The sequence below is a fragment of the Ambystoma mexicanum genome, chromosome 3q (genome assembly GCF_040938575.1).
Source record: "Ambystoma mexicanum isolate Mex_15411 chromosome 3q, UKY_AmexF1_1, whole genome shotgun sequence".
NCBI lineage: Eukaryota > Metazoa > Chordata > Amphibia > Caudata > Ambystomatidae > Ambystoma > Ambystoma mexicanum.
This window is the reverse complement of record NC_090926.1, coordinates 1,104,770,444-1,104,785,314: the sequence shown is the minus strand read 5'-3', so window position 1 is coordinate 1,104,785,314 and position 14,871 is coordinate 1,104,770,444. Positions and strand designations below refer to the sequence as shown.

The following is a 14,871-nucleotide window of genomic DNA, read 5'->3' as shown; positions in this document are numbered from 1 at the left end:
TACCAGTGCTTTAGCCTTTTCTCTTTATGCCCAGGTAGGTGCACCCCTACATGTGAGGTACCGTTTTCATTGGGACACCTGTGGGAAGGTAGGACATTTGTTGTGTTTGCGTGGTTTTCATACTGTTTTCGAACATTTGCTGCTGCAATTTGGCACACAACCCTTTTGTTTCCCAAATGTGACCTACATTCAGTAGCTGCTTTTGGCACTATATACTTTTGTTACCTGCACAAGTCACCTAACCTTCAAAAGGTCTGCCGGTGCTCTTTCAGAAAATGTATGCGTGCCCTTCCTCACCCTTCCTCACCACATTTCTTTTCCTTACTTACACATGCTAAGTACGTTCAGGCCATAAACATAAAAAGCCTGTGTAACATGGCTCAGTTTTTGGATTGTGGTATTGGTTGTTTTGTCAAACATTACAAAACATTTATGATTTCCTAACTGGAAGAGTGGGGGGAATGTTGGGGGGAATGTTGCAGGGCATTGCTTTTCTCAAAATTCACAGAAGCCATTGCCTAACCGGGCCATCCATGTCCACCACATACCTTTTTTATCTGTCATTTTCCCAAACTATGGAATTATTCCCAACATAGTTGTTGCCTGATCTGCGCAAATCACCCCTTTCTAAACTTGGAAGTTTGTCTACGCTTTAGAAATTAGCTCCTCATGTTTTCACCATTCAGCATTCCTACACTCCACTTCCTTTCAGTCCATGCATGTCCTATTGGAAAAAAAGGCCAAAATCGCCTACCTCTCACAAAACGGCTGGTAACCAAATCAAAAATGCTTTTTTTGGTTTCCACTCAACCTAAAAGCCTGGAAAATGGTGAATTCAGCACAGCAAACCATTTGTTCCTAGCTCTTACAAAGAAGAAATCACAGGCTTCTGTGTCATTTTCTGAAAAAAACCCAAAATGTTCTCCGTTTTTGGTTATTTTTTCTCACCCCTCTATATCAAACTAGGATTCCTTGGTGGAGTTATGACCGGCTACATGTGGGAAGAAAAGGGGCCAAATATGGTCAAGATACCTCAAGTAAAATAAAGTTACAAGGGATTGAATGGGACATACCGAAATCACCAGAAAAAAGGCCTTGGTAGTGGGGGGAAAAAGCCTTGGCAGTTAAGGGGTGAAAGGTTTGGATTTTTGGCCAGTATTGATTACTGACATTGTTATTGGTTGTTAGTTGGAGCATACTGTGACGATTATTCATCAACAAACCAAAACCAAAACCTGTATGCAGACTAGTGATATCTAAACCACTTGGTCCCATGGAATATCAGGGTGTGCTATCAACTTTGCATTATTGGATGCGCCGGGGGCAGAACATTTTCCAAGGGTACTTGGTTCGCTTTTCGATAGATAATATTCCTAGTTCCGTTACAATGCCATCTGTCTGTTGTCCCATTTCTGAGTCAGTTTATCCATATCATTGGGAACTATACCGACTTCACAGGGCTAACCTTTCATGCACATCGTAGTCTAAAATAGTCCCACACGTTATCCGGGTGTTTTCATTATTCAATTTCATCCGGTGCAGGAATACAGGATAAATTTGAATAAAGAATGGATACTAAAATATATTTGTATTCTGTCATCTACACAGATATATTGTACCAATCTGCGAATGCCATAGTTTTCAGCTGCCGTGGGGATGGCTTCTTCAATCAACAATGGCAGATACACCTAAACATCCTCCATTTGCATTACCCTCATGTGGAACGATAGACTGGGACCGATATGCCCTTTGGTGGTACCAGCGACAAAAAGCTGATGCGTTGAATCCACCCCTTCTCCCAAAATGATCACCATATGCCCCATTACAAAGTTTTAACACTCGAGCCTAAGGAATTACAACTATTAGTCGTTCATTGCAATGAGTGGATCATGATAATGTGGTTTTTGGAGCCTTATTTGCTAAATAAAAGCACTTGCGAAAATGCACATAACTGATGTTTTCTTTAAAATTATTGATTGCAAATCTGATTTGGAATGCGCTGTGAGAGGATCTATGTGTTGCTCTTCTGGGTTCTGCGTTAACTGATGTTATGACTTGGGTGATGATTGGGCACATTTGGCGCGAGAGCACTCGAATTTAGGGCGATACAGCAATGGATGAGATTAGCACAAGATGGCCGCGCCCAACCCATTGTTTTCGTATGTGTAAAAGTGTCAAAAACTAAGGTAAGATGAATAGGACAGTTTTTTACGATCGATCACAGTGTAATGAAAAACACAGGCACAAACGTTCGGGACAACATAATTTTGGAGCGCAATATCCCTTTAACATCTGAGATTTGTTATTGACAAATCCTAAACTTGGAGGAAATTTGGAGAGGCTCATGTGAAAGTTTGATTCAGAAAGATTTGTTCAGAGATGTTTGTCAATAAGGTATAAGAAAGCAGGTATAAATCCCGTGGCTTGTATCGGGCACACAGTATCTATAACTGAAATAACTGTACTTTTGTTGCAATACCCTTTTCCCATCTGAGGAAAGCATATCACAGATCCTTCAATCCTCATTCCTTTGCTGCCTTCTTCAATGGATCTTGCTCACTCACTGTCAGGAACATGTGATTCAAAATGGGAAAATCAATTTGATCCGGGATCAGTCACGTCCATACTCAATGTATTCTGGACAGGAATGTTTTCCCAATCACAGATGGTCATGGATTTCAACCATTTGCCTGGTTTTCTAATCATGATTCAAGATGCTGTATTTACATTTTATGCCATGAGGTGATACTCAGGAAAGCCTCTGTCTGATTCTAAAATGAACTACTTGTTTTTCAGCACAAATTTGGTGGAAGGTTGACCATAGGCTAATAGCATAGCTCAGTGCTGCATGACCTCTGAACATGTGACTAACCCCATGTTATTAGATCATGGGGACCAGTTAGTAGCAGGTGTGTATTCTGATAGGCTTGACTAAGACCTTCAACTTTCTGTGTTCGAGAATTTAAATACAATTGAGTTAGGCACAAAGTCACCTATAATGAAAGAGATTAGACTTGGGAGTAACTTTCAGAGTGATAGGTGGTAGATGCGTAATGAGAAGGATTCCTTCTGATGGGGACAGGTGTGTCATGGATGATGTGAAGTTGAATTGGGAGAGCGCGCCTAAGCTGAGTCTAGTGGTTAAAGGCAGATGAGACATAGAGAGCAAAATGCAGTGAAGTATCTTTCGGCAGCCAGGAGTTAAACTAAGGCTGTATCTTCTGAATATTTTGTGTTTATAAGTAGGCTGCTCTGGCAGTCGAGGTTAATATGGCAGAGGGTATGGGTTAAATCAATAATTTGTATTGGTCATTGAGTAGTGGAAGGATAGGGGATATATGATGCCAGAATTAGCTTGTATGAGCATTAGACAGTGTACATCTGTCCGGTGGTGCCCAAAGCAGAATGAGCGTGCCGAGGGAGGTAAGCAGAGAGTGGAATGTGACCACTGTTTTGGTGTCATTTTCCTCTGTAGAGATGATCCTCAGAGATGCCGCTTCCTAGATAATGATCTCATCCTGGATGCTTTGCAATATGAAAAGTAACAGGGATATCAGGAAGGGTAAATGTTGGATGGATATTGTTGAACATGATATAACACTGACTTCAATAAATGGATAAAGAGAAAAATGTTGAAAGCAGGAGTTAACAATAAAACTACGTTTACTTGAGCCCTATTCTGATATGTGGGTCATTCTTTGGTCAAACCACTGCATTTTCAATGGTTTTTATGGTGGAGCAGGAGCATGCTTTTCTATTTATGATTTCAACACCCCCACCTGCTTCACTGTGCAATATATGCTGCATTTCTACCAGCAACTGAGTTTGATGCCAGGGAAAGGCATGGTAGTACTATGGAGCAAAAGTTAAAAGCTGGCGGATTGAATAAGAATCCATATAGCTCCCCACCCCACCCCCAACCCCTCCCTGCTATGCATGTACATGGCGGGAGGCATGGGCGCGTTCTCATGGAAATTAATGAAAACAGCAAGCAGTGTCGGTGCAAAGATTCATGTCGCTTTAGCACCCTTTCCCACAAGGAATTACAATTGCATTGCAGGGTTGGATCTGCATACAGTCTCCTTCACACAATATATTGGGGACTCAAAAATGAACCCCATAGAGTTGAGCGATTCTACAATGGCTGAACGTTAATTATTTCAGCACACTCGCATTGCATAAGGCAGCACCTGCTCCCTCAGTTAAAAAGGAGTGTATCAGGTGTGCGTCCTTGCTCCTCATTTGTTCTACATCCATGTGAATGATTTAATTTGAAGAATTTCCAATATAAACCTGGATGCTCCAGCTGCTGCAAAAGGTATATTAATGTATGCAGATGATACGGTTTTAATTTAAAATAGTAGGATGGCCATTTCAAAACGGCTGTTTTAACAGGCTTCTTTAATGAAAGAAGATGCCTAAACAAAATGTTCTAAAAGAGTAGTCATGATATGTAATGTCACATGAAAAATTAAAACCAACATCTGCATCGAAGGTGACCAGCTCCAACGGGTTAATTTCTATGATTATTTGGGAGCCAGAGTCCAATATAATGTGAAATATATATCAATATATCAATATATCAACCAGACAAAAGAGATCTGGCTCAATACATACCATTAACCTACAAATTGCCCATCACCTCCCGCTGACATTGTAAGATGTATATGCAGCAATGGCACTGCCTGCTACCCTACATGGAAGTGAGATCTGGGGGTACGAGGATGCTCCCTCCCTCAATATTACAGAAAATGCATTTATAAAAAATATCCTAAGCCTTCCCCCAAGCACCCCAAAGATGGAAACTGGAGTTACCCCGCACTGACTTTTGGCCATGACCAGACCCCTCCACTTTTGACTACATCTAAAAACGTTAATTCCATTTACTATGACATTTCTAAAGAGGTCATTGATTCCCCCAGAGGCAATGTATGGCCATGGTACAGACATCTAGAAAGCGCCCTAGTTAGAATCGGGAAGCTCCATCTAGTGGATAGAAGTGTACATACAGGTCACAGAGGAGACAATAAGAGAAGTTGAAATACAACTAGATGCTTTGCTCCTAGAATCATTGCTTTTTGATTCGATTGATCGGCCCAGCTTGCCGGGTATGTATTATTAAAATCCAATTTGCATCTTGAGCCCTCCCTTATCTATATCTTGCCCAGTTCTTCTAGAGCGCTTTATATCAAATTCTGATTGGACGTTTTCCCAGTAGCCAAACTATCTTGCAAATGGTCTCGGAGCCCCTCAACATTCTGTCCTCTCTGTCTTACCATTGAAGAATCTGATATGCATTTCTTAGTATTTTGCGCAAGATATGCAAACCTGCGCGCGAGATGGCTTTTTCCCCTGATTTTTCAAAAATATCAGGCCTTTTCTGCTGCAGATGCGTATACTTTAGGAATCATAATTGAACACGAGGACGTCGTATTTGCAGTTTTTAGCTTCTTGAATAAGGCATGATGGACCTGCTTAAATACTTCATCCAGGCTGGAAGCATCTTAATCATGTGCCATCTTATTTCTATACTTTTGCAGTTATGCCCCGATAATATGTAGGTATTTCATTGACATCTACATACATGTATTCTTAAAGCCTGTGATTTTATCATCTCATATCCCTCTTTAATTTTTTTGTTGTTGTGCATGTATGGGCTAAGCCTGAAAATTCATATGGTTGATTGAGTACCTGCTCCCTCAGTGGTACTATGGGTGCAGAGAGCCTCATTTATCACTTCAATTCAGGATTGCCAATAATGCACCTCTAAACCCCCCACCGTTACTATACTTCAGGGGTGGGGTGTCCTGAAGGTGAGAGCTTACTGTTACCTCTAGATCTTTCCCCACAAAGTAACTTCATGCGGATCTGGGTGGGCTCTTATGTTCTGTTTATTTGAGTTAGTGTCTACAGGACATCCCCAGAGTTTATCCAGTTTTATATTAAAAAAGAACATCTGGTTTATTGAGAGAATTAGAAATAGCATAATGGATAGCATTGCACGGTTTTGTGTTACTCAAACAATTCCAACAGAGTTGTCTGTAACTGGTGCCATATGCAAATTAGATGTCTATTATGTCCCTAGAATGAGTGAAATGGACGTTCATTTTTAAATAAGTAATGGACAGTGTGTCTTTGCTTGTTCACCCATTACATACAACGTGCTCGATTGCTTCCATTTAATATTCAACCTTTGCTTTGAAGGTTTGTATTATTCTAGGAGTTTACCTTTACGATGTTCACACACATACATAGCAGGTTGGTTTGTTTAGTCCATAAAAATCCTCCCTTAAAGGCGAGCATGCATGCCTCGCACCAGCAAAACCTATTTGGGCTAAACCTTTATCTCACAGGAGTGGCAACACATCCTGATTCTAGGAGCAGTGACACATTGTGTGGAACATCATAAAGTGCAAGTTGGAGTGTCCCATTACTGCAAAATGCCTCCTGTCCATTGAACTCAAACTGTGCTTAAATGAAGGTAATATCTTTATAAATCAAACAAAGACGGTAGATGAAGTCCACATTTTCAAACAAGATCGATTGTCCTAAATGGCTGTTAAACACGAGTTGTAACATTTCCTGAAATATCCATTCTCTCTATTTGCTCGTGTCTTACCTCTGGTGGTTACTGCTTGCTGTGCTGCTGTCTCTTCAGCTGAATACAGTGAACTCTGAGGTGAATGGCTCTTTATTTAAAGAAGGTAAGGGCGGGGCAGTTCAAAAAGGGAGGAGTAGGGGGTTGACCAATAAACCAAGGCTAGGAAGGGGCGGTAGAAGCACAGAGAAGGAGGGAGTACACGGTAGAGTTATAGGGTGCAGAGTCAGGATTCTGAGGGATAGCTTTTATTTTGTTTGTGAACAGAGGACTCAATTCGTCTGAATCCGTCTGAAAGATGATACAATTGTACTATTTAGTGGACCCTAGGGATGGTGCCAATATATCAGACATCTAGGGCAGGGGCTGGGATGACATGATATTGAGAAGAGTCGAACAAGTAAAAACTTCCCCACCCCCCGAAATATCAACACTGCCAATAAAACAGGACGGAGAAAGCCTCTGTAACAAAATGAACAGGCAACCACTAGCCACACCTCTTCTGAGTTGCAATTGAGTGTAAGTGTGGCACGTGGAATTCTTTTCTGACAATTCAGAAAATAAGCTATCATCTACAGCCAGGGTTGGATTGGCCCCTCGGACTTTATCGTCCCTGGCGGTTGCGGGCGGTTTCTGGCCATGCCTGGGCCGATTTGGACAAAAAAAATATATATGTTGAAGAAAAAAAAGAAATGTTGACTTTTTAAAAAAGATATATTTTTGGAGAAAAAAAATACCTGCACATGTTACCTTTATTTGATTATTTATTTGCATGCATGATGTGTGTATCATAAATTATTTTGCATGCAGCATGCAAAGTTGAGGGCCACTGTGACGTCACTGCTGGGCTGCTGTATTAGTGATAAATATATATTAGTGATAAACAACCAATTTTAGATTAGAATAAGCAATAATATCGGACTACATATTTTGCCTTTCGCAAGTTGTGGTAATAACATGTTTTATTTTTCCCTGTTACGATCATCACAAGACATTCCATCTCGGTGTCCTAGGTCACTTGACAAAATCCTTGTGCCTAAAAGCTTCTGTACAGTGTAGAAATATTTGACCATGGCATATCAAGTGGCCATTGACTTTGTTGTAATGTGACTGGCATGCTGTTCAGGATGTTTGTTTGCATGTATGTCAGTAACGAGTGTTCAGAGTATGGGATGTCCTGTGAGTGCACTGATTTCCCTATTTTGTCAACCTCTGAAGCCTGAAAGTAGATGCATGCAGACTTGACATGCGGCCAACTTTGCACCAGACCTGCATATAAACTGGTCTACTGTTAATTCTCAGTTATCAGTTTAATGGTATACACTACAGAATAATTGCTCATTTTACTATAGCCGATATGATAGCTCATTGAGTTGAGCACTCGCTTCTGCAATGTGTGTGTGATCTGTAGGTTCGGATCCCAGCAAGACCATCTCAGCCTTTCATCCTTCTTAGGTTGATAAATGAGTACCGACACAGGCTGGGTGATATTGTATGCATATTTGTTCTATAAAAAGTGCTTAAGCTTAAGAGCTATACATTATCATTTGGCCTTGGATGTCTGCTTGCATTCACAGTAATTTGACAATATGGATCTATACACAAAGATATTAATGATACATATGGTTATCCATTCTTATATAAAATGTATATCACATTAGTGAAATCATAACCATATTTTTGGCAGTGTACTCAGGAACAATGCTATTTGATGCCACTTCCTGTTTTGTCAAGGGGTGAAAGGTTGTGTTTCATCGCTTCCCAGGATGTCAATTTGGGGTGGGGTCAAATGATATCACTTCTGGTGATGTCATCAGAGGTCAAGGGTCGTGAGGGGTGGGCCACTTTTTTAAGGCGAGTGGTGGTCAACCTTTTTTTGGGTGTCTGGGCCTATTTCTTGTCCCAGTCCAACCCTGTCTACAGCAGGCAAAAAGGACCCTCCAGAGTCTTTAGCCCGCCCAAAGGGCACCCTGGTGCTCGCCCTTGATGACAAGTTCACAGTAGCACCATGTCCTCTGGACACCCACAGAAGTCATTAGACGAGCCAGAATGAGTAGAAAATCATGGTGTTCAACCTATTTTTTGGCCGGCGTCATTGTGACCACATCACACCAGCATTGAAATTCTTCCCTGTAACTGAAACGACTCAATCCAGGATGGAACACATGGTTCATGAAGGACTCTGTGGAGGCACACCTGATACCCCCCAAACGGTGTCACAAAAAGGAACATTTAGCATGCCTTATCTCAGCATAAAATCTCCTATACCTTTGCGACTTTCGAACCTACATGGTCAAAGTTCCAAATATTGTAGCTCTGTCCCCACTACATATGTGATTTGAGCTGGTTCACCAACCGCTCACTCACTTCTGCAGCCAACGGGTAAGAACACAAAAGTTCATAGATAAGCGCTAATACCCAGCAAATTACTTAGCGTCATAAACAACATAGAGTCTACTTGCGTGTGTGACATTTTTTGCACTGTCTGGAATTCATGGATCCTAAAGCACAAAGTAACTGGAAGGACAAACAAGTTGCGCATGAAATACCCACAACGCGCCCCACACAAAAAAAAGCTAGCACCAACAAATAACATTTGCGCCTGCCTTTACCATCCAGCACCCCAGCGAAACAGCAAACTGTCACCCGTAACTCAAGGCAGCACCCTGGCAAAACTACAGACCATCCCCCATAACTCATTGCTGCACCCAAACTATGTACCGTCACTCCTAAGTTCAAATGGCACCCAAACTATGCACCATCACCCCTAAGTTCATGCAGCATCTCGGCAAAGCTTCTGCATATCACCCCTAAGTCATAGTAGACTCAAGTCCTGCCACCTCCTGCCACCTCATAAACAAGACTGCCCCCTCAATCACTCAAACCACCCACCACCCCTACTCTCCTGCTTCCTACCCTCCTCACACTACCCCCACTGACCTCCACCCACTACCCCAGGCTGCCACCTCAAGTCCTGACATCTCCCACCACCCTCACTGATCTCTGCCATAACCCCAGGTATCCCCCTCAAGTCATGCCACCTCCTACCACCCCCACTCACCTTTGCCCACTACCCCAGGTAGGCCCTGGTAGTCTATCATCCTCCCAACGTCCCCACTGACCTCTGTCCACCACCCCAGGCTTCCCCCTGAAGTCTAGACACCTCCCACTACCCCCACTGACCTCTGCCACCAACCTCAGGCAGCCCCCTCAAGTCTTTCCATCTCCCACCACCCCCTACTCACCTCCCCCCACTAACCCAGATAGGCCCTGTTAGTCTACCCTCCTCCAAACACACCAACATACCTCTGCCCACTACCCCAGGTTGGCCCCTCAACTTCTGACACCACCCACCACTCCCACTGACATCTGCCTTCAACCCCAGGCAGCCCCCTCAAGTCCTGCCACCACACACCACCCCCACTGACCTCAGCCCACTACCCCAGGCTGCCCCCTCAAGTCCTTACACCTCAAACCACACCCACTGATCTCCACCACTAGCCTCAGGCAGCCCCCTCAAGTCCTGCCTCCTCTCACCACCTCCACTGACCTTTGCCCATTAGCCCAGGCTGCCCCCTGCTAGTCCACCCTCCTCTCTCCAACCACTCTCACCTCCACCCACTATCCCAGGCTGCCCCCTCAAGTGCTCACACCTCCCACCACCCCCACTAACCTCTGCTCCTACCCGAGGCTGCCCCCTGATAGTCCACCCTACTCCACCCTCACTCTCCTCCAGCCCAACCCCAGGCAGCTCCCTGCTTGTCCACACACCTACCAGTCAAATGTGGAGTAGCAACCTAACGTCTCAGGCTTTCCTCCACTATGAACTACACCTGCCACATATCCTCCACCAACACGATCGACTGGTAACCCCGATGTTGAATCCAGGACTGTAGCTTCTTCAAAGACCCCCTGGTACACCACACTCAGCTGCACTTCAACAGGCCAGCATACTGTTGCACCACCTACACTTCCACCTCTCCATGTACATGTGACATAGTAATGAAATGCAAAGCAATGTGGCGCTTGTACAGTGCTGTTATGACTTTGCAATGACCTCATCGTGCTGTAGCAGAATGCCCCGGAGGACCGAAGTATGGTCTCAATCACGAAGAATGCCTTTGTGCATTTCAGCCTGAACAAAGGTAGGTAAGGTAGGTAAGTAGGGGTGGCAACGTACAGGCGAGTGACCCAAGCATTAAAGGCCTGTGGATGGGTGAGGTGAAGGCTGTAAGAGAGTGTGCGACTCAAGGACACCAATAATGTGTCCAGCTAGACTGTACAATCAATCATGGGACTCAGCTGCATTACAATGGCAGAGGTGATGCCTGATTTCAGAGTAGGTAGTGGCTGATTGCAGATGTGGGCGGGTGGCCATACCTTGGGAGGATACAGCAATCTTCCACTGAGTTCACATGTCATTAATCCACAGTGAACACCCACATTGAGAAATACCCATAATACCCATAACAGTGTATGAAGTGACAGCACTTCCACATTGACAAGCAAGTGCCAATGCAACACAGAAATATCAGTTGACTGGAAAGTAACGCAACGTACAATAAACTCAAACTCCAGTAGCCAATGTGCAGAGGTGAATGAGCTGTCACCAGATACAAACCACAATTTAACCAAAAGGAACTTGTTGCAATACACATGAACAAGTGAGTATCTGTCCCCAATGAGAGACTCCAAACATCATCATTACATATCTCACACATCAGCACAACCAACCCTATATGCACACCATTACACACACACCAAAAAGCATCACTCCAACAGAACCAACACACCGACACTAAACACACAGTGACCCTGCACAAAGAATGGAATCTGATAAACAGCAAGTGCCACCTGAAGCCTTTGGATGGCTCCACTCCTACATGTTAAACGCATGTGCACATGTCCAAATCAATTAAAAGAATGGCAACATGTCAAGCACCGACCAAAAACGTAACATCAACAAACACACATGAACACATTCACCAATGGATTAGAAACTCAACAGTGCCATATGACTATCACACACACATCCACACCATGTACACAATTGAACAACCTGCATTTATTACAAAGTATGCAAGTAGGCAGACAACACAAAAGTGTCAAAAATCTCAATCCAAAAGCACTTCACCTACTCACATCTTCAAAAGCAAACCCATGTACATTTAGCATGGATGCAGCATCCATCACACACAAAGGAGCATGTACACATGTCCCTCAGAAAACATCACAGTAACAACATGACACACACAGTGAGGCCTCAGGCCATATGACCTCCATAGGACTTATGCACTGGGAGAAAATGGAAAAAGTAAAAGTGCACATGGACAAAGGGACTGCAACATGTGTGTTATGAACAACATAAAAACCTGCATTAAAACTATGTACACATAAATAAGGGGAAAGGAAAAATGTCCATGGATAAAAAAAATAAAAGTTCAAAATGAAACCTAACCCTATGAAACTATGCAAAGGGGGCCACAGTAGGAGGTGGAACAGAAGCTGCAGTGGAGTAAAACTTGTCCACGTAGGAGGAAGTGTGGAGGGGGACATTGCAGTGCCCAGCCCAGAGAGACAATTCGAGAGGACTGTGGTCACCAACTAGGCCAGGAAGACGGATAGATGCTTGTGATGCCATACAAGAGCCATGCGAGAGACCTGTCTGGCATCATCAATTGCTGCCGTCCACTTCGGAATGCCTGCCAGTAGGGGCTGTACTACTACTCAGAAGGCCTGATCAGCCGCAAGTGGGGGATCTGTCTGGGTGGAGGCTTCACAGAAGGTGGTCGCTGCTGTAGCAGATGGCTCAGGGATAGGAGGTTATGCAGAACCCTCCACAGTGGACTTCACATCCTCGTGTCTCTGGGCCAGGGGTGCAGTCTGTAGACCCTCTATGATGCCCCCACTCACCCAGTGGGCTTGGTTGCAATGGCCTATTTCCCCACCACCAGCCGCATCACCCCAGAAGCCTCCAAAGGGCCATCCACGCTAATTGGCCCTTGTGTGGCTGCACTCTGTCCCACCGCTACTGAGGAGTGCCCCACAATAACCACCTTCTGGGACTTACCCTCAGCAGCCTTGCGGGATGGAATTTGTGCTCCCTGTGCCATATCACTCTCCGAAGAGGAGGAATCAACGGTGGGCTCTCAGAAGAGGAGGTGTCAATGGTTTGCACCTGGGTCTGGAGGCCCTGTGCACTGCTTCTGCCCTCTTTTTCATCTGCAGCAACTGTGTAAAAGAGGAAAAGAACATAGACATCAGTCAACAGTAGCAATGCATGTGTCACATACACAGCATTAATAGTACCATGAATTACGCATGAGTCAAACATCAACTGCCACACACACGCCCATACAAGCAGCATGAATACTGACACACAAGTGTAGGCCCAGCAATGATTTACAGCAATGATATACAATCAAGAGAAATGCAAATGCCAACCCAGCACATTGACGATTCGCCACATACACATTTCAACAAATCGTCACATGTCACTACACAATTCGTATTTGGAGGATAGCTCAGGAGCAACATGCTTGCTTTGGAAGCAAGACAACACGGAGCAACTCAGGTTTGATCCCCAGGTCTGCGCTTAGAAACCTCTGGGTATTAAGCGCGTTACAAATAACCTATCATATCATACCATAGACCAATGCCAGAGTGACCCAAGTTGAACCTGCAGGCAGGTGTCATGATGCCTACCCCCGGGGAACCAGACCAGGTCCAGCAACCTCGGAAGCAGGCATCACGTTATTTTGAGCAAGCCCAAAAACCCCTGCTAGGGGCTGTTTGGGTGCGGTCCTGGCGCCTTTGGCGCCAGGCCCATGTGGAGAGTCAGTCCTGCCGCCATAGGCGCCAGGCTCATAGAGTGGAACTTACCTGATGCAGACCATGCTGCAAGCTTACCTGATGCAGACCATGCTGCAGAGCTCCAAGCCAAATGAGGCTTGGAAGGGACTATTTTACCTAGGGACTATTTTTTACTCGGGTGGGGCTGGGGAGGAATACTTACCTGGGACTACTTTGGAGGCTATTTAAACCACGCCCGAAGAGCAGCACATGCTTCGCGTTATTCTGCATCCAGCAGCGTAACGCTCACCGTGTCTGCATGCCTGCATCCAGTCTTCTGCCACGCCCGCCTCGAGTCTGCAGCTCCTAGAATAAGGAAGGAACAGAAGGAGAAAAGGTTAGAATAAGAGCAAAATCTTCGATCCTTACCTGAATTCCGGATCCACCACACCTTCGAGCCAGAAGAAAGAAGCATTTTACACGCACCGCCGCGCCTGCTGCAGCGCCGCGCTGAACTCACCGGCCTTCGCAGCATCCTCACGACCCACCGCATCCTTCTGCATGTTCCCACCACACTCTGGCACCTAAGGGGAACACAAGAACAGCAAAGGTGAGCCAAGGGAATAAAGAGAGGCAATAGTAACTACCCCCATAGACTTACCTGATTACCGCTGGGGGTACTATTCCTCTTTACGGGTTGGCGCAGTCTCCATTGCATCCTCGCCGTACCCCGGCCCCTAGGGACAACAAGGTGAGACAAAGGGACAAACAAGGGGAACTATCCTCACCGCAATAGACTTACCTAATTTTACCGTCGGAGGCATCATTCCCCGAAACTTCATATTTTCTCTCCACACCTGAATAAGGGAGCAAGCAACAGGTTACATTCTGGCCTTATTTTATTGAACTGTGTAGGATAAGCCAAATCCTTACCTGAACTTCGTCAGCTACCACGAGGAACTCTTCGCTGGGGTCAAGCTGCAAACTGCAAGGAATCGGACAAGAGTGAAAGTAAGACATGTGAACTCTTAAGAACTACATTTTCGGAGTCAATATTGTTCTGGAACTCACCAATTCCTTCGAGCCAGTGAAGCAACTGGTTATCAACGCGCCCTGCGCTCAATGCAGGATGGAGAGCTCATCTTTTCAAACTATCAGGTGAGACTATAAGAGGGGACATCAAAGTTGATCTGTGGGGAGAACAGCGGGGGTGGGGGGATTTACGCTCAACTCCATGGGTGGTTAATTCCCTTTCTCCATTTGCAGAAGAATATTCCTAAGGGCCAAGCAAACGAAGCTAGGTGGGCCAGTCCAGTCCGTCATCTCGGCCCTACGCGTCACATTGGTGGAGACCGCAGCTGTTCAGTTCAGATCGACGCCTCTGTGGGAGCCAGGTGAGCGTAACAGCAGATCCATGGGTACTGCACCTGGGCCCATGTCTTAGTACCACTATTTCATGGCTTGCAAGATCCCTGTGCCAT

The 14,871-nt window shown here is 44.9% G+C and overlaps 1 protein-coding gene across 1 annotated transcript in view; it reads right to left on the bottom strand.

The window, feature by feature from the left end:
• The window catches only part of LOC138448048 (uncharacterized), a 370,393-nt gene that overhangs the window by 185,256 nt on the left and 170,266 nt on the right, over positions 1–14,871 (bottom strand). The window contains exon 3 of the mRNA XM_069604590.1: positions 12,669–12,829. Within this exon, the coding sequence (XP_069460691.1) occupies positions 12,669–12,829 (161 nt within the window). The remainder of the gene's footprint in view (positions 1–12,668; positions 12,830–14,871) is intronic.